The sequence below is a fragment of the Malaclemys terrapin genome, chromosome 25, assembly GCF_027887155.1.
Source record: "Malaclemys terrapin pileata isolate rMalTer1 chromosome 25, rMalTer1.hap1, whole genome shotgun sequence".
Taxonomy (NCBI): domain Eukaryota; kingdom Metazoa; phylum Chordata; order Testudines; family Emydidae; genus Malaclemys; species Malaclemys terrapin.
Window position 1 is genome coordinate 12,214,660 of NC_071529.1, and position 22,373 is coordinate 12,237,032.

The window sequence follows — 22,373 nt, forward strand, 5'->3', positions numbered from 1 at the left end:
AAGGTGGTGCATTTATGCAGTTACCACATCCTTACTCTCCATCAGAGAGACAGAAAACGAGGGAGTCTTAAGGGGCCTCCTGGTATTTTGGGGATTAAATTTCTCTTGGGGGCGGGTGAGCACCCAGAGATTCTCTGACATTGGAAACACATCCCCTCAGTACTGCCCCATGCTGGAAACAGGCCACCAGGGCCTCTGCCATGCAGCGCCCAGCCTTCCGAACGACTTCCCTGCGCTTCCCAGTGAGTGGGGGCCTTGTTTCCCAGAGGGCTGGGGGGGCAGCACCACCATGCATGGTGCCTTCCGCTCAGATCCACCCGTGATGTGTGACATCGACACCCACGCAGCGTCCCTAAGCACCTCGGGATACAAATTAACCAGGGGCCTGACGCTCTTGTCTCCTGGGAGTGTCGATGGCAAATGTCCGAGTGTGGAGACTGGGGGAAGAACACGCCTGGGATGTCAGAGCAGGAGAGGCCCTGACGCCGGAGTGGAGATGCATCCCTTGCTCACCCAATTTGATGGCGTGATTCCAGATTTACTCTGGGGTAACTTCGTCAAAGTTACTCCAGCAGCCCCATGCAGAAAGCACAACGCTAAAAGCCAATGTGCCCACACAGGGATACCTAGAGAGGCACATGAATGAACAGCCAGGCTTGCAGTGGGTGCTGGGCACCCACAGCTCCAGCTGAGTCCAGTGGAAACCAGGCCCTTGATTTAGGTGCCCAACTATGGAATTGGGCGCCTAATTTTAGGCATCTGGGTTAGAAACTGTTGGCCAAAAATCTGTGCTTGAGATGGGCCCAAACCTACTCGCAGAGCCAAATACCCCTGTGCTGCAGGGGAGGTTTGAAATCCAATCCAAGCCTGGATCCAGACCCCACATTTTGCAAACATCTCCAAGCCCTATTAGATGTCTGAGCCAAAAACCAGGTTCCAAAAATCCCTCAACTTTTGGGTTTTTCCAAATCTGGATGTTGACGCTATGGCCAGATCCCATCTTCGATCAATAACTCGATTCCCCCTGTTCTTTCCACAGCAAGATCACCCTAATCCCCCTCCCCCGGGGGGGTCCCAATTATACACATGGTGTGATATGTTCAGAAATGAACGGGAAACTTCGCGTTTGCATTGACGGTCCCAGGATAGGAGAGAGATTTCATTCGAACAACCTCCGTTGGTGAATGAGACAAGGTTTCAAGTGTGCGCAACACTCTTCTTCAGGGCTGGGAAACGCAGGACAACTCTGTGAAAGCTTGTCTCTTTCACCAACAGAAGTTGGTCCAATAAAAGATATTCCCTCGCCCACCTGGTCTGCCAGCACATTCTCATCAGGTAAGTCTGCAATGCAAACAGCAGGGACTAGCTAAAAACCACTGAAAGCAATGGAAAACCGAAAGCAGAGGGAATGCATCCCGGCTCGATGAGAGGATGCATGTGAAAGCGAAAGAAAGAGAGCTGCTTTGAGACAGAGGCAGATTTCCAGGTGGGAATCATAACAGTGGGAATAAAGCAGTTTTTATTAGCTATCCACGTACAGTTTGAGATACAGAAGCTGGTGAGAAGGACAGCACAAAGAAAAGATTAATCTGTAAGCAAACAGAGGTCCTGTAACTCGGGTGGATATCAAGGCTGCGCCCAAGGAATAATTAGTAACCGATCACTGCAATCGTTTGCCCCATGTAGCTCCTTATTATTGTTTCCTGGAGCGCATGCTAGCATTCTAGCCATGTGCACACAGACTGACTTTCTGGTGCCTCTTCCAAACTCTTCCATCCTGCAATCTGCTCCTCTCTCCAAGTTCCATGCAGGTTGCTACAGTTATTATGGAAAGACACTAGCAGATCTGGGACCAGCTACAATGGGTGGCATAAACTGAGCCTTTCCCTCTGGGCTTTGTGAAGGAACGCTGAGCAGGACGTGCGCTGAGCTGAAATTTAGGCCAGGCCTGAGCATCCTAATGGACCCTCATTTCAATGACACAAAAATCAGGCCCATGACACTAGATTCAGCAGAGTCGTAAATGAGGGAGTCTAAATAAGCCGTACAAGAGAAGTGCAGTGAGCACCGATGGGTGTCAGCCAGCCAGCCTAGAAGAAGGTGAGGTGAGTGGAGACGCGCTGTTCTAGGGAGCAGCCTGCTTTCTCTCTCTCTGTTTTTTGGGCTCTTGTGGGTTATCATTCTGAATTCTAAGATATAAAGTCATGTTACGCTGTAACCTTTCAGCAGGCATATTTCTGTCTGTGTCTAAGTTCTCTGTGTGCATGCAGTGAACATATAACAACATTGCCCAGCTATGTTCTGGTGTGATACGCTGCCTGTTGCAGTGATTACAGACAAGCGTGAGCTGTTACCATTTGGATCTGGGTCTCAAACAGCCCAGAAATTTAGGGTGATCGGGGGTGAATTTTCATCTGATTAGTGACCGATTCAGCCAAACCTTAGCTAAGTGGCCTCCTGTTTCAAGACCTTTGTTTTGTGATGCATCCAGGCAACCATAGGTCCTGGTACTGTAGCGATAAATCAAACTTGCGGGCTTCATTCTCATTTACCCTAAGGGTCTGTCTACACGGCCATCAGAGATGTGACCGGCGCTTGGGTACCAATAGCAGTGAAGCCGTGGCAGCGTGCAAGGGACCCTGGGTAGCTAGCCGGTGCTGCCGCAGCTTCACTGTTATTCGTACTGAATTAAAGCTAGCTCGCATACGTCTATATGAGCTGCAGTCACCCGACTGCAGTGTAGACAGACCCTGTGGCCCCTTTTCACCAATCCATCTGTGTAACCAGAATTGAAGTGGTAGCAAACGACAGCGACATCCATTTGAAGTCCCATTGACACAGGCGCAGCGACGTCAAGGGGCCTTAATGTAAGCAAGAACCAGGCCCAGTCTAATTGCTACGAAGGGAAAAGCTGAGGGTTAATAAAGGAATACGCTGAGTTCTGACTGGCGGAGTTCTCCCCACCCCTTTCCCCCATCAGCTATTCAGCAAGACGCCTGGTCCTTGCAGATTCCATTTGCAACCAATTTGGACAGCTTCAGGAGCTCCGCTCTGTGATTTAATTAGGAGAACCATCTGCCACTTAGCAAGGCCACTTAAAGTGCAGTTAGTCAGAAAAGTGAGACACAAAAAAACTCTCCATCCTTTTACTTACAAATGGAGGAGATCTAACGTGGCGTCCCTAGGGGTCCGTCTACACGGCCAAGAAAAAGCCCAACTGACTTGGGCTCGCCGGGCTAAAAGTAGCCGTGTAGATGTTTAGGTTCAGGCTGGAGCCGGAGCTCTGAGACCCTTTGCACTCGCTGGATTTCAGAGCCCGGGCTCCAGCCTGAGCAGGAACATCGTCTCTGCTTTTAGCCCCGAAGCCCGAGCCAGGCTCTGAGATTTGGTGTCGCGGGTTTTTCTTCACAGCGCTGACATACTCTGAATTTTTAACAGGACCTGATCCTGCCCTCGATCCCATGGGCATGAAACTGGAATAACTCCACAGAAATTAATATGGTTACTCCAGACGGACACAGGTTAAGATGTAAATTTCAGCAGAACTCGGCCCTTGGCACTCATCATTTGGGGCTCAGACTCCTATGCTAAAATTACCCCCCAAACCTGCTGCAAAGGCCCTGTGTGGAACATCTCCCTTGTCATCTGCCTTCTCTTCCCAGATCTCTTGGGTCCCCCCATTCTTATCTGGACCTGATTTTATTGCCTTGGGGTCGATCAGCAAACTTGACATCCAGCCGTCCAGCTACAGTTTGAATTTGCACCCAGCAGCCAGCACTCGATTTCCAAAGCAGAGGGGTGGCCAGGGTCTCGGTGGTTAACTGGGGCCCGGCACATTTGGTATTTGTTTCCAGGTCTGTGCCATGCCATGAAGCCAGTCACCCCTCCCCTATGGATGGCATCAGAATACGGGTGCAATGGATAAAGACTGCTGACTGTGGTCTAATTCAGCGCTAACCCCCAGCGGGGGGGCCAAGGTGTAAAAAATCCACCACAAGGCTCACGAGAGAAACACAGAGAGAGATGCCAAGCGGGCCAGTTCGTTTGCGAAGGGCCTGCTGCCTTTCCGGTTCACGTGCCACCGATCTCCATTATTTCTCCCCCCCTTGTGCAGTTATCGCAGGGTCTGTCTGAATGCCAGGGGAAGGGGAGGGGACGTTTTTTACACCTCGGCTCTAGGGGACGGCTGGATTCTCAGGAAGGGGGCGGGGCCAGGGAGAGGCGGAGGAAGAGAAGGCGTCAGAGGGAGTCCGAGCGTAGAGCACAAGAGGAATAACAGAAAATAAACCTTAGGACTGTCGAGCGGAAGCTGTGGCTTGGGTAGCAGAGGCGGCTTGGTCCCGCTCAGAGATGACCTCCTGGGAGCATCAGCCTCACCCTGTCCTGAATCCACGGTCCTGGCATGCCAGCAACTGTGTTCAAGATCCCCCAAGCCCTCTTTTAGCCCTCTGTCATCCTGAGACCCCTGCTGTCCTAGCAGCTCTCTCCGGAATAGAAATTCAGCTGACGGGTGGATATTGATTTCATTAATGGTCATCTCCAGCTCACGGATAGTTTCTTCAAGGCTGTCCAGTCTTTGGTACGTGCATTCACAAATCTCGTGGCTGCTTAGACTTGCAAAGCCGAGAGGAGACATTTCCTCTTTGGTTTTGCCTTCTAGGTCCGGTTCTTGCTCTCTCTCTGCTGGGGACCCTCCAGTATTCGAGGCTGCCTTGGTCTCCTCTCCATCTGCAAGTTGGTCTAGGGTTCTCCGTCCAGAGGTGGCTCTATGTTCCCTGGATCTCGATGAAGCACGGAAGTACTCCTCAGTAGGCTGTATTGTGAGTTGTTCAGACACCTGATGGTTTGGATCTTTGCCTGGGAAAGATCTTGGTCTTGGTGTTGGACACTTTGAGACTGGACAGCCAGTGAGGTCTTCCCTTTGCGCCTGCTTGCTAGCCCCACTGGGGTCTTCAGAAGTGGGGGGCATCCTCTCCGAGCTTGGATTGGTTCTCCTGGCTTTGGGTTCTGAGACATCGCCGTGAAATCCCACGGCCGCTTTAGACCCTTCGTCAGTGATGGAGGAGACCTTCTCGGAACCCAATTCGGGGTCCGCGGGTTCTTTCAAGAGATCGATGAGGGGTTTGTCCTCCACACGGACAACTGGCCCGTAGGCCATAGTCTCGCAGCTGCCTTCCTCTCCGGCGTTCAACGTCCCAACCTTTTCTCCTCCCTCCTCAACCAAGGCGTTCCCTTCATCCTTTGACAGAGACTGGGTCGGGGGGTTTGTTACTAAGAATGCTCTCTCTCCTTCTGGAGCACCTCCAGGCTGGACGGGTGAGGCTTGGCTTCTTCCAGGCGCCGACAGAGTCTGCTCTAAGAAACCAGATGGCACCTGGATGAGAGAGTTTTCCTCTCTTTCAGCCTGGTTCTCAGGGCTGCTTGACAAGAGCCCCAACCCCTCCAAGTTTCTCTCGGTTTCCGCCATGGTCTGTGTAGGCTCTACAGGTGGAGATCCTTCCATTCCCACCTCTCTGTTGCTGGACTGGTTAGTGCACGGATGGCTGCCTGTTTCTGAAGCCACCTCCAGTTCAGCTTCAGGCGAAGGTGGGTCAGACACCCACTCGGTGAGCACAATCTGAGGGAGAGGGACAGCCGGGCTGGCTGGAGAGGCCGGTTCCTATGGAGAAAATTCAGACCAGTTAACAGCAGGTGGGAAGTGGGAGACGTTTGCCATGCAAATGAACAGAGCTGAGTGCTTCTTAGAAGGTATCCCTGCCTAGCCCGGGCTGCCAACTTCACAATCCACCCACTGGGTCTACAATCCCAGACTATCCGGCCACTTCTGCAGCACCTGAGTGTTGGGCCGCGCCTGACGCAGAACAACTCAAGAGGGAGGGTTTGGTTTCAGTAACCCCTTTGGGGAATGGTGGCTTAGGCACCCCTTGATGCTGCTAGATGCCCACTGGACTGTACAGTGCACCTGGCTACGTGAGAGGAGCCAATGGGAGTTAGGCACCTAACCAGCATAGATGCTGCCCTGGGGAACACGTAGCCAACGTGCTGTTTAAAGAGCCCGCCGACAGAGCTGAAATCAGGATTAAAGACGCACTGCGGAGGAGATGCAGTGGGCCGCGGGTCCCTACAATGAAGAAATCCCCAGAGAAGGAGCCGCGTCGGCCTCTATCCTACCCGATACTATTACATTAGAACATCAGAAGGGCCAGGCTGGGTCAGACCAATAGTCCGGCTAGCCCATCGTCCTGTCTTCAGAGAGGATGAACAGAACAGGGCAATTATCCAGCGATCCAGCCCCAGCATCTGGCAGTCAGAGGCTAGGGACACACAAGGGCAGTGTCTCTGACCCGCTTGGCTAACACATTCTGGAGGCAGAGGGGCCTGGGGACCCCCCCCCCCCCGAGCTCTGCACTGCAGGGAGGTGTTAGTGTTTGTACGGGTAGGGGATTCTGTGCTAGCAGGACTTCCTTTGTCTGCAGCTGGGGGCTAGCAAGGGGCTCTGCCCAGGCCCCCCACCCCCCCGTAGCGCTTACCTGGACTGACAGCTGGCGGCTGGAGTCTGTTCCAGCATCGGGCTGGCTGGCCGCTGCAGCCTAGTGGCAGAACAGGGCAACAAGACGGGTTATTCTGCTCCTCCCGCCGGGCCTGGTTGGGGCTGCCCCGTTTCCCGGGATTCGTGGCGTGGGTGCGGCCCCACGTGGGCTGCCCCGATGCAGCAGGTCTCATCCTATCACCACCCTCCGGGGTTCTAGGATCCAGCCGATGCAGGTGGGGGAAGGAGGGGGAAACGGCAAGGCCAGGCACCGACATCCAGGACCAGAGCTGGGCCTGAGCCAACCCCCAGGATCTAAACACTCCTGCCAGCACCGGGGCAGCAGAAAGATGCAGGGGCTGGCGGCAGAGACTCACTGGGGAGCACCTTCCACACCGCCCCCCCCCCCCCCCCGCAGCAGCTGGAGATTCAGCTCCCCCCATTCCACGCTCGATTCCAGGCAGCGCCCGCTGGGCAGAAAGCGCAGCACAGAGCCGCCACCAGCCGCCAATCAGACACGGAAGGGGAGCGCGGCGGCTGGTGTGCGGGAGAGGGACGCGCCGGGAGATGGGATTGCAGAAGAGGGAAAGAGATCGACACAGAAAGAGAGGGGCAGAGGGCAGCAGGACAGCTGGGGATGGGGAAGCGCAGGGCGGCATCGCGTCTCCTCTTGGTACAGCGGAGCTCCTTGGCCGCCGTGCTCTGAGCCGTGGGCCTTGCCAATGTCTCCCGTCAGTAAAGGGCGAGGCAGCGGCTGGGCGCGGGATGTGTTTTGGGACGCTGCCCCCTGGCCAGCTCCTAGAGCACCTCCCAGCATGGATCCCGGGGCGCAGGGAGAGTCGCAGGTTGGTTGGATCTGACCCTTGTTCGGCGGGGGACAGCGGAGGAGTAGATGAGCTGGGGAGGGAGGGCGGATGCCCGAGGGCTCAGCTGACCCAGCTGTTTGGGTTGCAGGCAGGACTGGAATCTGCCGGGAACCGTCTCCTCCCCAGCTCCAAAGGGAAGGCCCGGGGGAGAGTTACTCCCTGCAGCAGCGACTGGCGCAGCATAGCACTGAGCCGGGAGCGGCCCGGAGGGGCCCAGCTCTCTTGCTGGCTGGCTGGATCCCCAGGGTGTGACGGCCCTTGGGCCTGGAAGGATCATGCCCAGGGCTCTTGGGCAGATTCCCACCCTCTCCCCCAGTCCCTTCCCTCCGTCTCTTCGCCCCGGCTCTTCCCCCCCCCCGGGCTCCTGGGTCCAGCTCCCCCAGGCCCATCTTCACCCCTCTCTGACTGGCAGCTGTACCCTCTGCCCCCCCCACTCTGTGTCACGTCCCCTTCCAGCCCCCCGCTTTCTGTGCTCTCACCTGCCAGCCAGCCCTCGGTCTTCTTCTCCCACTCAACAGGGCCATCGCAGGTCCAAACCCCAGACCCTGACCCAATGGAGAACCCCGGGTGTCTCCTACCACTGGCCACCTGCCTAAGCCCCTGCAGAGCTCAGACCGGATCATGCGCCAGGGGCGTGGACATGCATCGCCCCCCAGAGCCCTCGTTCCAGTGAGGCATCCTGCGTGCAGTGACGAGACCCTTCCACCCCCTCCGGTGGGAGCCGGCACCTCCTCCACACGCACACCTGCCCCCCGCCCACGTGGGGGTGCAGAGCCTGGCCCCTAGGGGCAGCGCCAGGGGCTGTTGCTCTGGTGGTTAGTGCCGAGTCCTGTGCTTGTGTCAGTACAGCCCGCGCCAGCGTCGGGGAGTGATGTGGGGGCTGTGATGAGCCGTTAGTTTGTTAATCCAGAGAGCGCGTGAAAGGGGGGAGCCGACGGGAGAGGCGGCCGGGCAGAGGTGCAGCGGCAGCCAGCCGGGTGGAAGAGGGAGTTGCGATCGGGCACAAGCTGTTACCTTCCATCCTTCGGCTGCCAGCGCGGCCCCATTGGGCCACAAGTCTGCGGGAGCGGGGGAGACGGCGGCCGCGAGCCGGTCGCAGCGGAACTTGGGGATAAATGGGGAGCCAGAGCTTCTCTGAAACACCTGGGGAGTCAGAACACGGGGGGTTGTGCAGCAGAAATAAAACGGGGAGAGGGAGCCCCGGGCCTGCCGCTCCCTAGCCTGGCCTCATCCTAAATGCGCTGACGCCAGCGCGCAGTGGGCGAGACAGAGGCTCTTCTCGGCTGGGCACTGGTGTGGGAGGTGTTAAAGTGACAGCTGGAAACCTGGCCACAGCGACGCTCCTCCCCTGGAACGACGTGTGCCCTGCAGCGTCCGGTCTGTCCCCTGGGGACGGAGAACCCCGGCCCGGGACAGAGCCCGAGGGGAACGCAGGGTCCCTAGTGGCTCTGATTCTGGGACAGGGAGTTCGTTTCTCCTGCCTGCCACTCACATCGCGGCCTGGCTCATGCACTCCCCTGGCACTCGGTCCGAGGGGGGTGTCTGCAAACGGGTTTCTGGCGGGGCTGGAAGCCCAAACTAGATAGTCGTGGGGTTTGGACCAGGGAACCCCCGGTGTTAGCCAGCTCTGGGGGAACTCAATAGGACCCAAGAAGCATCCCGGACGTCTAGCCCTCGGCTCCGCCTGATGTGTGGAAATGGGGCAAGCACCAGCTTTCGGGGGAGATTTCCGGTCCCCCCCAGGACACGGTGTCTGAATGGATCGTCTCAGGGTACCTGGCCTTCAGGGTTTCCATCCCAGACGTGGGGAATCCAACCTACCCTTCTCTGAACCTGGCAGAGCTTCAGACCACCCCGCCCGGTGGGGCTACGCTCCAAAACCGGACGGAAGCCTGGAGTGAGAGGGGTGGGGTCGCTCTGCCAAAGCCCGGCGCCCCCGCCCACCCTGACCCTGCTGGGCCCCCGGAGGGTCGAACTCACTGACTGCCGGCGAGCCCAGCTGTCCCTCCGTGCAGCCAGGAGTGGAGACGCTAGGACCAGACCACTACCCTGTTATACTGTGAACTGATTGACTGCCCTTCCCCAGGGGGCAGTGCTTCCTTGCCTGTGTGCCAGGGGCCCGATCCTGCTTCTGGTGATGGCAGTGCTCCTCCTCCTGAAAGAGTGCAGGATCGGGCCCAGGGTGACTGGATTGGGGGGGGTCGTTCTGGGGGGGGGTGTCCCGTCATGTGTCTCCCCCACCCTTCGGCACCCACCTCCAGCTCGGCGATGATCCGGTCCTCCTCGTCGTCGTCCTTGATGGCGGAGGCGATGATGGGTGGGGTGGACGCGGGCCTGGTGACCTCCGACACGGTCCGCCTTAGCTTCACCTGGGGCTTCTGGGGCTCCAGCTCCTCCGACTCGGCCTTCTGCAAGGGCGAGAGGGGGTGGGGGGATCATCCCTGGTCGTCCGGGGCCGGCCGGGGCTCCCCGCTCCCCATCCCCGCCCCGGGGAGCCCACCCCATACCTTCATGAAGCTCGAGTCCTTCTTGCTGGTGATGATCACCTCGCCGGTGCGGGTGGTGGTCAGCCCATGGGAGGAAGGGAAGCTCCGGCGAGGAGGAGGGGGAGGCGGCGATTTCGAGGGCTTCTCGGTCCGATACCTGGGGACTGTCAGCTCGTCTGGGGAAACAACTGGGCTGTTAGAGGCAAGGCCCCGCTCTTCCCCGATCCACCCCGCCCCAAGCCAGGGACTCTCCTACGGTCAAGTGGGGCGCAGCAGAATCTCCAGGGGTCCACAGCTCAGGTGAGTGTGGGGCAGCCCAGCGTTGGGGTTCCCCCCCCCATGAATGTGCCGGTGCAATCAGGAAGGACGTATGCTCTTTGGGGCGTGGGTGTGATGGGAACATCCCCATGGCTTTTGCAACAGGGCAGCGGCTTACGTAGGACACGCCGATTGCCTGCGGCTCGGAGGGCTTGGCTGCTGACCTGTTTGGGTCGGGTTACAGGGCCCCGGGGACCTCACCTGTAGGCCCCAGCGCACGGTCGGCCACACAACTGGCCCCGCGGAGCTCGGGAGAAGCCTAGGGCTGGGCTAGCCGTGGATCAGGGATCACGGGAGCAATCCTGCGAGGTGCTGAACGCCCTGAGAGGGCGCTCAGGACCTTGCAGGGTGCATTAATAGATCTGGGGGCAGCTCTAAAACTCAGTCCACATTACAGGCAGGGGACAGAGACGGAGCAATTCCCCCATACCTAGTGCAAAGCCCTTGCAATAAGGACCCGTTGATTAAGACAGCAGGGAAACCCTCCGAAGCTGCATTCAACCCCCCGCCCCATGCCAACCCAGCTGAGTTTCTAGGCTCACACATTTTTCCTGCATGGAGCACGGTTCTCCAGCAGGGAGCAGCGCGGCGCTCAGAGCAGGTCCTGCTCTCAGCTTGGAAGAGCTGGCAGGCGCTGGTGTGAATTGCAGGTGGTCCTAGCAGGCCAAATGGCAGAGTCTCATGCACTTCCCAGGCTGGCCAAGAGAGGGCGCTGCAGCCTCAGCCATAGTGTGTCTGTGTATATGTGTGTGTCTGTGTGTGTCCACAGAGTGCAACGCCAGTTTGTAACGCCAGCCGCTGGGTGTGAGCAGATTCCCTAGGCTGCATGGCCCTCCCAGAGCTGGGGATAGAACCCAGGCGTCCTGACCCCCAACCCCACACCCTGCTCTAACCAGAAACACCCCACTCCTCTCCGAGAGCCAGGAATGGAACCCAGGAGTCTTGGCTCCCGCCTTCCCCCCGCTCTAACCCCACTTACCCCACACCCCTCCCAGAGCCTGGTATAGAACCCAGGAGTCCTGGCTCCCGCCCCCCCCCCCCCGCTCTAACCCCACTTGACCCCACACCCCTCCCAGAGCCTGGTATAGAACCCAGGAGTCCTGACTCAGTGGGGGTAGCAGAGAGGCTGAAGACGGGTGCGGTCCGGGGGCGTGACTTGGGAGGGCACCTCCAGAGCGGATGCAGGGAAACGTTACGAAGGGCCCCCCTGGTTTTTGACCACCCCTCGCCCGCTCCGCCCTGCCCCCTACCTGAGCCCCGGCGGCCATTGGGGTCGATTTTGGCGGTGGCTTTCTGTGCGTGCTGCGGCTTGGAGGGCTTGTGCTCAGGCGTGGAGGCGGCGCTGCCGGCGGCCTGCTTGTGCTTGGTGGCAAACTCCAGGTCGGGGATGGCCTTCATGAGCTCGGCCTGGGTCTCCTCCAGGAGGCGGTTAATGTCCTTGGCGCTGTACTGGGTCAGCGCTGCCCTCTTCTCCTCCCAGTCCCGCTCGGCGGCCTGCCGGCAGAAAGCAGAGCTCGCTGTGGCTTGCAATGGGGGGACAGGCCGGGGGAGCCTTCCCCGTCCGTGGGAACATGTGGCACCCGTACGAGGATCTGGGGCACTCAGCTCCATCCCCAGCTGCACAGAATCCTGGGGTACAGGCTGGGGGGCTCTGGGAGGAACCCCAGGAATAGCTGTTCCAAAGGGCCCAAGTCACTAGAGGGTTTCATACAGTCTGTGGCCAGAAGGGATCATCTCGGCCAGCGGTTCTCAAGCTGTGGGTCGGGACCCCAAACTGGGTCGGGACCCTGTTTTAATGGGGTCGCCAGGGCTGGCTTAGACTTGCTGGAACCTGGGGCCAAAGCCCTGGGGCAGTGCGGCTCGGGCGTGTTCAGGCTTCGGTCCCTCCTCCTGGGGTCGTCATAATTTTTGTTGTCAGAACAGGGTGGCGTTGCAATGAAATTTGAGAATCCCTAATCTAGGCTGACCCCTTGTATAGCATGGGCCAGAAAACCTCCCCCACACGTCCCTGTATTAAACCCAAAGCCTAGTTAGACTAAAGCATTTCAGATCTCAGGAGACTGAGAGAGAGGGGCCACCCAGGCCTCGGCGCCGGCTGGGAATCAGTGAGATCCATCTCGATGATCCCAGCAGGTGACCCAGCCTGCAGAGGAAGGGTCCCTGCTACTTGCATCATCCTCACACCCCTTCCTGTGAGCTGGGGAAATCATCGCTGGGGAAACTGAGGCATGAAGAGGGGAAAGCGACTTGCCCAAGGCGACAGTGAGTCAGTGGCGGAGGTGGGGATGGCACCTCGGAGTCCTGATTCCTTGTCCACTTTTCTCTGCTCACACTCCCTTCCTCTAGCTGGGAGTAGAGCCCAGGAGTCCTGACTCCCAGCCCTGCCTGCTCGAACCACGAGCCCTCACTTCCGTCTCTGAGCTGGGGATAGAACCCAGAAGTCTTGACTCCCTGGCCTCCCCCTGCTCTAACCTTTAGGTCTCCTTATAAATAGACTCCAGGACTAAAGGTTTAACCCAGCACTGCCCGGCTTTTCCAAACGGCTCAAGACACCCCAATCACTACTCCAGGGCAGATTCTCTCCCAGAGGATTTCCTTTCGGCTCACACGGAGACGCCGCATGTCAGAGCAGCCCCCAGGCTGCTCTATCCTGCGCAGGCAGCCAGCGGGGGAGCTACTGAGCAGCAGAGAAGGGATAGCAGCTGCTCCAGTGGGGAGTGTTGGGAGATAGGTGGGGAGGTGGCGCCCCTCTACAGCACACCCCCCAGAGTGACAGGGCTGGTTCAAGCCCTGCAGTGTAAAAATCCTGGAGCACTTTATTCTCAGTTCCTAACAGGGTTGGCCTGCAGGCCTGGGCTTGAACCTCTCCTGGGTGTGCGACAGGCCAGACAACCCAGCAGGAGCGCCAGGCTCCCCCCCGACCCCGGCTCTCACCTCTACGGACACGGCCTTGTCCGCGCTCCTCCTGCCGGGAGTCTCGGGGCCCGTCTGGGTCTTGGCCGGCACCATCTCCGGAGCCCGGGAGGGGTTATTGCTCTTGGGGGGCTGGGGGCCACTCTGCCCAAAGCCCGGCGTGCCCAGGGTATCTGTGGAGGCGGTCAGGTCATGGAGGTTCATCGGGGGGCTGGTGGGGACCTCGAAATCCAGGCCCTTGCTGAAATCGATCTCTGATGCCACCTTCTTCGGGGACTGGCTCAGGTTGTTGGACGGAGCCCACACGCTCTCATCCACTTGCCTGCCAATGGAACAGAGTTCAGAGGTCCCCATGGGGGGCTGGGGCTGGGGTGGGGGTGGGGCAGCGCAGCTGAGAAGTGCTGTAACCTGTTGTCAAACACATTTTCAACCGCATCGAACGGTTCCGTGTGGGTCGATACATTTATCAACCACCGCCAAATAATGGAACGTTTGCAGTTTTCAAAACAAACGTTTTTCTTTTTTTTAAATCGAAAAAGGGTTTTTCAACCCCCTGACCCCTCCCCCACCCCCGTTGGGTTTTGGGGTTTTTTGGTCAAACGCACACAAAAAATTTCACAATTGAAATTTCCCACCAGGACTAAATTGTCCTTTCCCAGGCAGCACTAATGATCATCGATTACCGGCGCGCCTAGAGCTTGTAACGAGCACCCGTTGTGTTAGGTGCGGTACAAAACCCAGAACAAAAAGGAGCTTCCGCTCGAAGACGAAAGACAACGGGCGGATAGAGACAGACAGACAGACGGGGCAGCTCGAGGGACCTGTGCGATTATTCTGATCGGTGCATGGAGAGACACCAGGTATCGAGGTGCCCAAATCCCTCGGAGGATCTGAGCCCAGCTGCCCAAGCACCGCCAGGCACAGGCTTCAGGGCAGAGGACGATGAGCAGCTGTGGGCATGGTTACGGGGAGCCTCGAGAGAGCAGGAAGGGGCTGGCTGGGAAATTTGACAAAGGGGTGACTGAGAATGGGATCATTGGTGGAGCGGAGAGAGGAACGAGACCCCTCCCTCCGCCCCAGCAGGGATCAGGGCCCAGGGAGCCGGGACCCACCCTGGGGTGGGGTAACAGGACTCCTCTGAGGATCCGGGCCGGGAGTAGCTCACCTGCGGATCTGGGCGAGGGTGTCTGTCACGGTCTTGCAGCGTTTCAGCAAGCCATCCAGCCGGTGCGGCTCCTCCTTGAGGAACTTCACGGCCTCCACCTCCACCCGCAGCACCACCCGCATCTTGCTCTGCAGGCTAGGGAAGTGAGCTGCGGTGGGGGAGGAGCAGGGTCAGAGCAGGCCCAGGGAGGGCTGGGCAAGACCCTCCCCTCCCCGCTGCATGGGAATGCAAAGCCCTCCACCCAGAGACACACCTGGCTCTGCCTTGCCCACGTCTGCCTGGCACGGCTGGGAGGGGACGGCTGGGAGAACTTAGGGGAAAACCCTCCTCTCCGTCCGTCCTAGGAGAAAAGCGCCCGTGATTGCAAGGGGCAGCTCATGGTCACTCCCTGTGTAGGCAGACCCGCCACAGCCCCTGCTATGGGCACACCCTGCCACACACACACACAGGGCCAGAGCACCCTCTGCCTACTCACACAGGGTTACCATCCGTCCGGGTTTCCCTGAACGCGACCTCTTTTTCGGCTCTCCAATCTCCATCCGGGCGGATTTTTGACAGAGGGACAAATGTCCGTGATTTTTTCCTCACTTGTCCTTTTCCCTCGCCATCAGAGCTGGGCGGCTGGAGAGCAGCGGCTGCTGACCGGGCGCCCAGCTCTGGAGGCTGTGCCACCACAGCGCAGGAGTAAGCGGGGCCTGGGATGGTATTGCCACAGAAACTGTACCCCCTGCCTTCCCCTGGCAGTGTCCTCTCTTTGGGACCTTGAAATATGGTAACCCTGTACTCACAAACACCTGGAGAGGTGACACCACCAGTGCTTCTGGGTCTAGCGCTTCCTTGCTGCCTTCTCTCTCTGCTGCCCTGATCTTTCTCCTGCTTCCCATCCCGACCCAGCCCAACCCCCACCAGCCACACGGTTCAGATTCTCGGGCAGCCTCCCCCGGGTGGGAGGAGGCTCTTGTTTGTTACGTTCACCCTGAACACAGGGCGGCTCTTACACCCCCTCTGCTCGCTGGGCTGTTTGTACCCTCGCTTTCTCGCTGTCGGGGCTGGTCAGGGCTGTCACTGCTTTCGGGGTGACGGGCAGAGCTAGTGTTAGGGGCTGGGTCAAACCTGGTTGAAAGTGGGGCAGCAGTAACTTGTTATGTGCACTTGTGGGAGGGGGGCACCTGCCAGGGGCACGGGGAGCCTTGACCAAGGATGTGCAGTGAGTCGGTGGCAGGGCCAGGATTAGAACTCAGGTCTCCTGGCTCCCAGCCTTGTGCTCCATCCGCGTGGCAGGCGGGGGTGATGGGGAAGGGGCACTCTCCCTGGTTGATCTAAAGGCCAGGCCAAGCCCAGCCCCCTGTCCGCCCACTCCCATGCCCTCCCATCGCTCCCATGCCCTTGGCAGCTCTTAACGCACCTACACTTAGCAGCTGGCTTGGCTCCAGGAAGCACAAACTCTGCCACGTTCAATGGAGGTTTTGCTAAAGGGGGGAAAGAGAGGGGGGACCCCAGCCCAGAGATGGACCATGGCAGGGGGTGGGGAAGGCTGAGCGCAGGCCCCTGAGGGCGGGGGAGGCCAAGGCAGAACCACAAGTGCCATGAGCTGTCAGATCCACTCAGGCAGCGTCTCCGGCACTCACTCTGACAGCTAGCAGAGCAAACCGGGACCCAGCCACGCAGGCCGTCATGTGGGAGAGCCGCAAACACACCGGCAGGCGTGCATCCACGCCAACACACAACCCAGACACGTGCAACCAGCCCGCAGCCCAAATACGTGCAGACCTGCAACCCAGAGACGTGCAAACACGCAGGCAACACACAACCCGAACATGCAGGCAACACGCCACCCAAACACAGGGAGGCAACATGCAACCTGAATATATGCAAACACTTGCAAGTATGCGGGAAACTGCAACCTGCAAACTTGCAAACACATGCAAACACACACACAAGCTCACGCAACCCAAATACATACAAACTCACAGGTAAACATACGATACAAGCACATGAACATACCAATGCAGGGAGACACACACAAACCCAGACATGCAACTACACCTACAACCCAGACACATACAACTCCCAAATAATGACTCACGCAGCCAAACTTACACACCTGGTAACCATCGGGTTCATACATGTGACATATGCAAACTTCCACAGACAACAAACCAAGCATACACGTGTGTGCAATTACAGGGTCACATCTGCCAGCTCCAAACCACAAACCAACTCCACAATAAAATCAAAGGTCCAAACGCCTTCAGGGTGAAGCTTTGAAAGCTGCCTAAGGGGATTGGACGCCTGGTTCTCATTGGTTCCACTGGGGACTGGGGATGCAAATTGCACACCGAGTACATGTGGACACAGGAACACCTGTAATTGTCGGCATATATGCCCCCGGGCACAGCCTCCTACATCAACTAAAACAAGGGCACCTGCAAACGTACACACAAACCACCCTGAATACTGAGCCCGGCACACACAGCTCTCCAAGGCTGCCCCGCACCCACCTCCACACAATCGCAGAAATGGAGGGCGAGAAGCGACCCTGAGCGGTCATCGAGCCCAGCTCCCGCTCCCGGCGCTGAGGACCAAGCAAACCTAGGCCATCCCTGACGGGTGCAGTTGAATGCGCTTGGATAGCATTCAGGGGTGCAAGCTAATCCCACCCACGATCCTACCAGCCCCCCCAGACCTACACACTCCTGGGACCGCCCTCGGCCCTCTCCCCCCGCCGGCCCCCTCTCACCCTTCAGTTCGGTCAGCGTCTCCCCCAGCTGTTTCAGCACCATGGCCTTCTCCTCCAGCTCCTGCACAGGAACCAGCCGGTGATTGTCCTTCTGGATCTTCTCCACCGACTTCTCCAGGTCGCTGTAAGCACACCGTGCGAATGTCACTCTCCCGTCCTCTGGGCCGGGGCGAGGAGAGGGGGAGCTAGGGGAAGGGGAGCAGCCGGGCTGGATCGGGGAGTGCGGGCAGGGCCCCCGGGGCACGCACGCACGGCTTGCCATTCAGGCCCCGGGCTGTGCCCGTTGGGCCGTTAGCAGCTCTGGTACCTCTTCAGGATCAGGCACCGGCACGAAGGCCGACCGGGGGCCTCTCCGAACCGGCCCACTGGTGCTATGGCCAATTTATACCCGCTGGGGAGCTGGCCACGCAGACTTTAATTCCCAGAGCCGTTCCCAGGCCCTCTCGGAGAGGGCAGAGCCATAGGCAGGATCAGGGATGGGTACTGGGTGCCCTGCCCGCTCACCCCAGGGACAGGCACTGGGCGCCCTGCCCGCTCACCCCCAGGGACAGGCACTGGGCGCCCTGCCCGCTCACCCCCAGGGACAGGCACTGGGCGCCCTGCCCGCTCACCCCCAGGGACGGATTCCAATCCCGCCCTCACTTTAACTGCTGGGTGATTAGCTCTTCCTCGTTCAGGTAGCGGAGCCGCTCCTCCTCCACCAGGCTGCGCTGACGCTGCAGGGGGTCCTCCTGCTTGCGCATGGTGTCCGTCACCCGCACGCTGATCTCCGTCTCCGTCCGCCGCAGCATCGTCTTCACCGTCTCCTGGTTCTGCAGCTGTGAGGCCAGAGAGGCGGGGCGGGGTGGGGGGACAGAGAAGGGAGGGGAGGGCGTGAACTGGGGATACTTCAGGGAGCACGAGGAAACGGAAAAGCCGACCGATTCTGTCGCCCTCCCCAATACAGATCCGAACACCCAGAATGGCAATGCAGGGCACGGGGAGCCAGGACTCCTGGGTTCTATTCCCAGTTCTAGCCGGTGGTTGGAGCAAGGCGGTGGGAGCCAGGACCCCAGCTTGGCAAGGGTCTTTCCTAGTAGAACAGGAGACAGGGAGCTCCCATTTGCACATAGGAGGGCGGGATTCAAGGCTGGCTGGGAACCTGGGGGTCTGCCAAGTGCCCTGCCGGCAAAGCTGGGGACGAGGGGGGATTGTGAAGTGCTGACCCCAGCTCCAGGGATAACATGCGGCTGTCACTGCCCAGGTAAGAATGTGGTGGTGGCACTGGGGGAGGGGGGGGGAACAAGTCGATTACACATTAACCCCCCAGCATGACAGGTGGGTGCAGCTCAGCCCTTACACACATGTTGGGGGGCTCGCCGGGGATCCCCTTTTCCTCTGTCCCACTGGACAGCAACCAACCCCCCTTCGTCACGACTACCAGGCTGCCTCCTGTGTCCACCCGCGGGTCAGCTTAAAAATCCAACAGCTGGCAAAGATGGTTCCCCAACCCCACATTCTGCGTGCTTTCCCCGGGCAAAGCCGCCGGGCTCAGCCCCCCTGGTTCGCCTGGCAATCCCGGCCGTGGCAGGGTCTGCCAAGGAGGGTCAGGGTGAGACAGACGCAGGGGCGGGTGTGTGTGGCACAGGCTGGACTTTGATCTCAGACGTATTTCCCGGGAATCTGGCCGATTGACGGAAGGAGCCGGGCCCTGGGAGGGCGTCAGCCGTTCTCCATTCCACCCGACTGGACCGCTTCCCCCTCCCCCATCTCTGCAGTGCCAGCCAGAACCGCCGCTCCCCCCAGATCTGTCACTGGTAATTAGCTTTGGCGCTAGACGAGACCAAGAAAAGCTGGGCCTGGCCACCAAGATCCCTGGCTCCTGACGGGGAGCTGCCATCTGCCTGGCCATCCAGTACCAGGGCAGGCACTGTTCAGCAGGAAGGGTGGGATTCTGGTGCAAGCTGCGGGTGGGGGTACGAGCTAGCAGGGAGAGAGGAGGAGGATTGGGGGGCCCGGCTGTGGATGTGGGGGAACGCTGCTCCGCTACCCCGGATCTTAACTGGGCACGGAACAGCCAATCCCCCCTTTGCCAACCAACGCTCCTTTGCTTTGCTCCAGGCCAAGAAGCTGGGCTGAGTTCGAACCTGAGCAGCAGGACAGCCGGCTCAGGGGCTGGTGAACGGGCGATTGCCACGGGACAGCTCTTCGGTGGCCCACGGGCGTTGGCGGGTCTCAGGCTGGTCCCCGTATCACCAGCACCACAGGCGCTGGATGGTGGTTTCGAACAAGAGGCTGAGGCTACAATGGGACATGGTCTGTGTACACTGGGACAAAGGGATGTTCTTAACTCGGGTTCAAAGAGCAGTGACGACACGGCAGCGTGAGCGATGGGGGAGCCTGGGGTTAAAGCCAAGTGGCCGGATCTTCACTGCTATTTGAACCCGGGTTAAGACCACACCTTGTTTTGCAGCGTAGGCCTGACTCCGGGGCTCCTTTTGCCGACTGGGCCCTTCCTGCCTGTGGGTGACCTTCCCCACCTCCTGCCACTGGGGTCAGGAGCTGTGTGCTAAGAGGCCAGGTAGGACTCTCCTGGCCCTGAGCCGCACATGCCCCGATGAGAGCCGGCGGGCACGCTCCCAGGCTGGCGCTCCCCTCACCTGCAGCTTCTTCAGCTGCTGCAGTTGGTTGCGGAGGTCGCTGGCGTTCTGCTGCAGGTCGTGGAGGTGCAGTTGCATGTGCAGGCGGGTGATGGCCGTCGGCTGCCCGGCTGGGGTGCTGGTGGCGGAGGGGTACGAGGGGGCGGGGATCGGAGTCCCCGTGCAGCTCCGGCTGGCGGCTGAGAGCAAGAACAGAGCAGGACTAATGCAGTGCTAAGTCCGGGGAAGGCTCCCATCCCTTCTCCCTCGTTCTCTGCCCCCTCTCCTCCCCCCTCTAGACACACACAGTGCTTTCAGTCTGCAGGGGAGGCCCTACCTAAATATAAGGCACCTCCCCTTGGTCTCCCTTCCACAGCCCACCGGGCCCCTCCAGCAAGAGACACCCCACGCCATGGCTGGGTCTGCAAATCTGGTTCTCCCACCTCACAGAACCCACTTCCCGGCCCGGTCCTGCGGCTAAACCCAGCCCCGTTTCTGCCTAGAGGCGGGTGGGTTTGGTGCCCAGAATTGTACCCTGAGACCAGGCAGCAAGACACCAACTGCCAAAGAGCCCCTAGAAACAGAATCACTCGTCTGGGCGCTCCCAGTGTGGGCAAGGGGGGGATTTTAGAGCACTGAGCGAGGAATGCACTGCTGTGCGTGGGGCCGCACTGGTGGGGGAGGAGCTGCTGTGTGGGGTGGGGACAGGATGGTGGGGGAGGAGCTGCAGCATGGGGGTGGGGACAGGATGGTAGGGGAGGAGCTGCTGCATGGGGGTGGGGACAGGGCCGGTGGGGGAGGAGCTGCTGCGTGGGGGTGGAGCCGGGATGGTGGGGGTGGAGCTGCTGCGTGGGGGTGGGGACAGGGCCGGTGGGGGAGGAGCTGCTGTGTGGGGTTGTGGACAGGGCCGGTGGGGGAGGAGCTGCTGTGTGGGGTTGTGGACAGGGCCGGTGGGGGAGGAGCTGCTGTGTGGGGGTGTGGACAGGGCCGGTGGGGGAGGAGCTGCTGTGTGGGGTTGTGGACAGGGCCGGTGGGGGAGGAGCTGCTGTGTGGGGGTGGGGACAGGGCCGGTGGGGGAGAAGCTGCTGTGTGGGGTGGGGCTGGGCCAGGCTTCCTGGGTCTTTCTATGGAGCTGCTCAGTGGCTCCCTCAGAAGCCACGTTCCTCACTGGAGAGGGGGGTGGGGGCAGAGGACGGGGACCCATCCTCGAGGGCTGATGCCACCTGCCTAGGAGGGGGAGCCCTGGAGGCCCCTCCCACAAGCCCCTGGAGCCCGAAATCCCACGCGCTCCTCTCCAACCCGGGGCCAGCTACCCCAATGGCGCTCCCCGGCCCCCGGAGTGGGAGGACCCAGTGCGTCAGCGGGGTTTGGGGCTGCGGCTCCATCACTTACGTGCTGACGGGGGTGTCCCTCCGTTGGTGGCGTCCGTCTTCTCGCTGCGTGGAGGGGAGGGCGGCAGGTGAGATCGGGTTAAACATGCCAAGCCCCGGCCCAGGAGAGCCGGCAAAGGTGGGAGGTCACCGAGATAGGCCACGAGCAGGGGAGGAGGTGCCCGGAGAAGGATGTTAACTGGGAGGCGTTAGTGTCTTGCTGCCCCCTCCCAATCTCCCCCCTCAAACAGCCCTAAAGGGAGATCCTGCTTCTCCCTTCCCAAGCTGAACACGCTGGGGTTCCCCTGGGCCGTGAGGGGGGAGCCAGTGAGATTTACAGCCGCTCCTAGGCCCCTTTGCCCTGTTAGAACTGCCTGCACTGGCCAGAGTGTCCATGAGCACTGGGCCCCACTCGGCACCATGAGCCGGTGGAACTCACTGCCACAAGATAGCGGCCCGGAGCTTAGCAGGGATCAAGCGAATCCAGGGAGAACAAGACTCTCCGGAGTCGGAGAAATACACAGTGAAAGGACAGGACACCAAGCGCTTTGGAAAGGCTGTCGACCCTCCTGGCTCGGAGCAGGAGCCAGCCTCCGACGAACAGGTGGTAGGAAGAGCCTCGCTGGGCCAAAGTTGCCTGGAGGGGGAATCCGGAACCTTGCTCGGCAGTAGCTGGTGCTGGGCCACATGGACCGCGGGCGTGGTCCTTACCGCCGTTCCTAAGAGCCTATCACAGGCCTGGTCCCCGGGCCCTGCTCTGCGCTCAGCCCTGGCGAGCCCAGCGGGTGTGATCGGCAGCGATGGGGCTGCTCTGGGTGACCATCCCGGGGGAGCGGGGATCACGGCCTCGTTCGCAGATGGCCCGTGTGTCTGGGGTGCTCTCCCCACCCCCCTGGAGAATCTGTCGGGGCCCACTGGGGACGAGAGCGATGCTCCGCGCCCTTTGGTTTCCTCTCGGCAGCCGCATCACTGGGCGGGGCTTAAAGCCTCCAATCCCCACGCGCTTCCATTGAATGACGCCGCGTTCCCGTAAAATAGCCCCCGGCGCCCCCTGCAGGACGTTGCGGGATGCAGCTCGTGGCTATTGAGATCGCCGGGAAAGCCTGGATCACGCGCAACCTGCCACCTGCCCCACGCCGGGGCAGGATCAGCGGCCTCCTGCCCCCCTTCCTTACCTGGGGGTCTCGCCCTCGGAGCCCCGGAGCAGCGCACTCTGCACCAGCCCCGTCAGGCTGGCAATCTGCTTCTCCATGGCTTCCATCCGTTCCCTTTGGGGGGCAACAGAGCAGGATTAGATCTGGGCTCCAGCGGACGGACCCTCCAGGGCTGGGTATCCGCAGGGGAGGCCAAGGGCCTATGGACCCAGGG

The 22,373-nt window shown here is 59.9% G+C and overlaps 1 protein-coding gene across 9 annotated transcripts in view; it reads right to left on the reverse strand.

Moving 5' to 3' along the window:
• SRCIN1 (SRC kinase signaling inhibitor 1) overlaps positions 1 to 22,373 on the reverse strand; it is a 186,465-nt gene that overhangs the window by 9,851 nt on the left and 154,241 nt on the right. For 7 of the 9 annotated variants that reach the window (XM_054014405.1, XM_054014406.1, XM_054014401.1 and 4 more), the window contains 13 exons: positions 22,181 to 22,273; positions 21,028 to 21,071; positions 19,657 to 19,835; positions 17,660 to 17,835; positions 17,018 to 17,139; positions 14,278 to 14,425; positions 13,134 to 13,434; positions 11,450 to 11,693; positions 9,903 to 10,057; positions 9,651 to 9,803; positions 8,410 to 8,538; positions 6,531 to 6,590; positions 4,289 to 5,659 (listed from right to left, as the gene is read on the reverse strand). In XM_054014405.1, the coding sequence (XP_053870380.1) occupies positions 4,289 to 5,659; positions 6,531 to 6,590; positions 8,410 to 8,538; positions 9,651 to 9,803; positions 9,903 to 10,057; positions 11,450 to 11,693; positions 13,134 to 13,434; positions 14,278 to 14,425; positions 17,018 to 17,139; positions 17,660 to 17,835; positions 19,657 to 19,835; positions 21,028 to 21,071; positions 22,181 to 22,273 (3,175 nt within the window). The remainder of the gene's footprint in view (positions 1 to 4,288; positions 5,660 to 6,530; positions 6,591 to 8,409; positions 8,539 to 9,650; positions 9,804 to 9,902; positions 10,058 to 11,449; positions 11,694 to 13,133; positions 13,435 to 14,277; positions 14,426 to 17,017; positions 17,140 to 17,659; positions 17,836 to 19,656; positions 19,836 to 21,027; positions 21,072 to 22,180; positions 22,274 to 22,373) is intronic. The other 2 variants (XM_054014408.1, XM_054014410.1) reach the window with 1 other exon arrangement.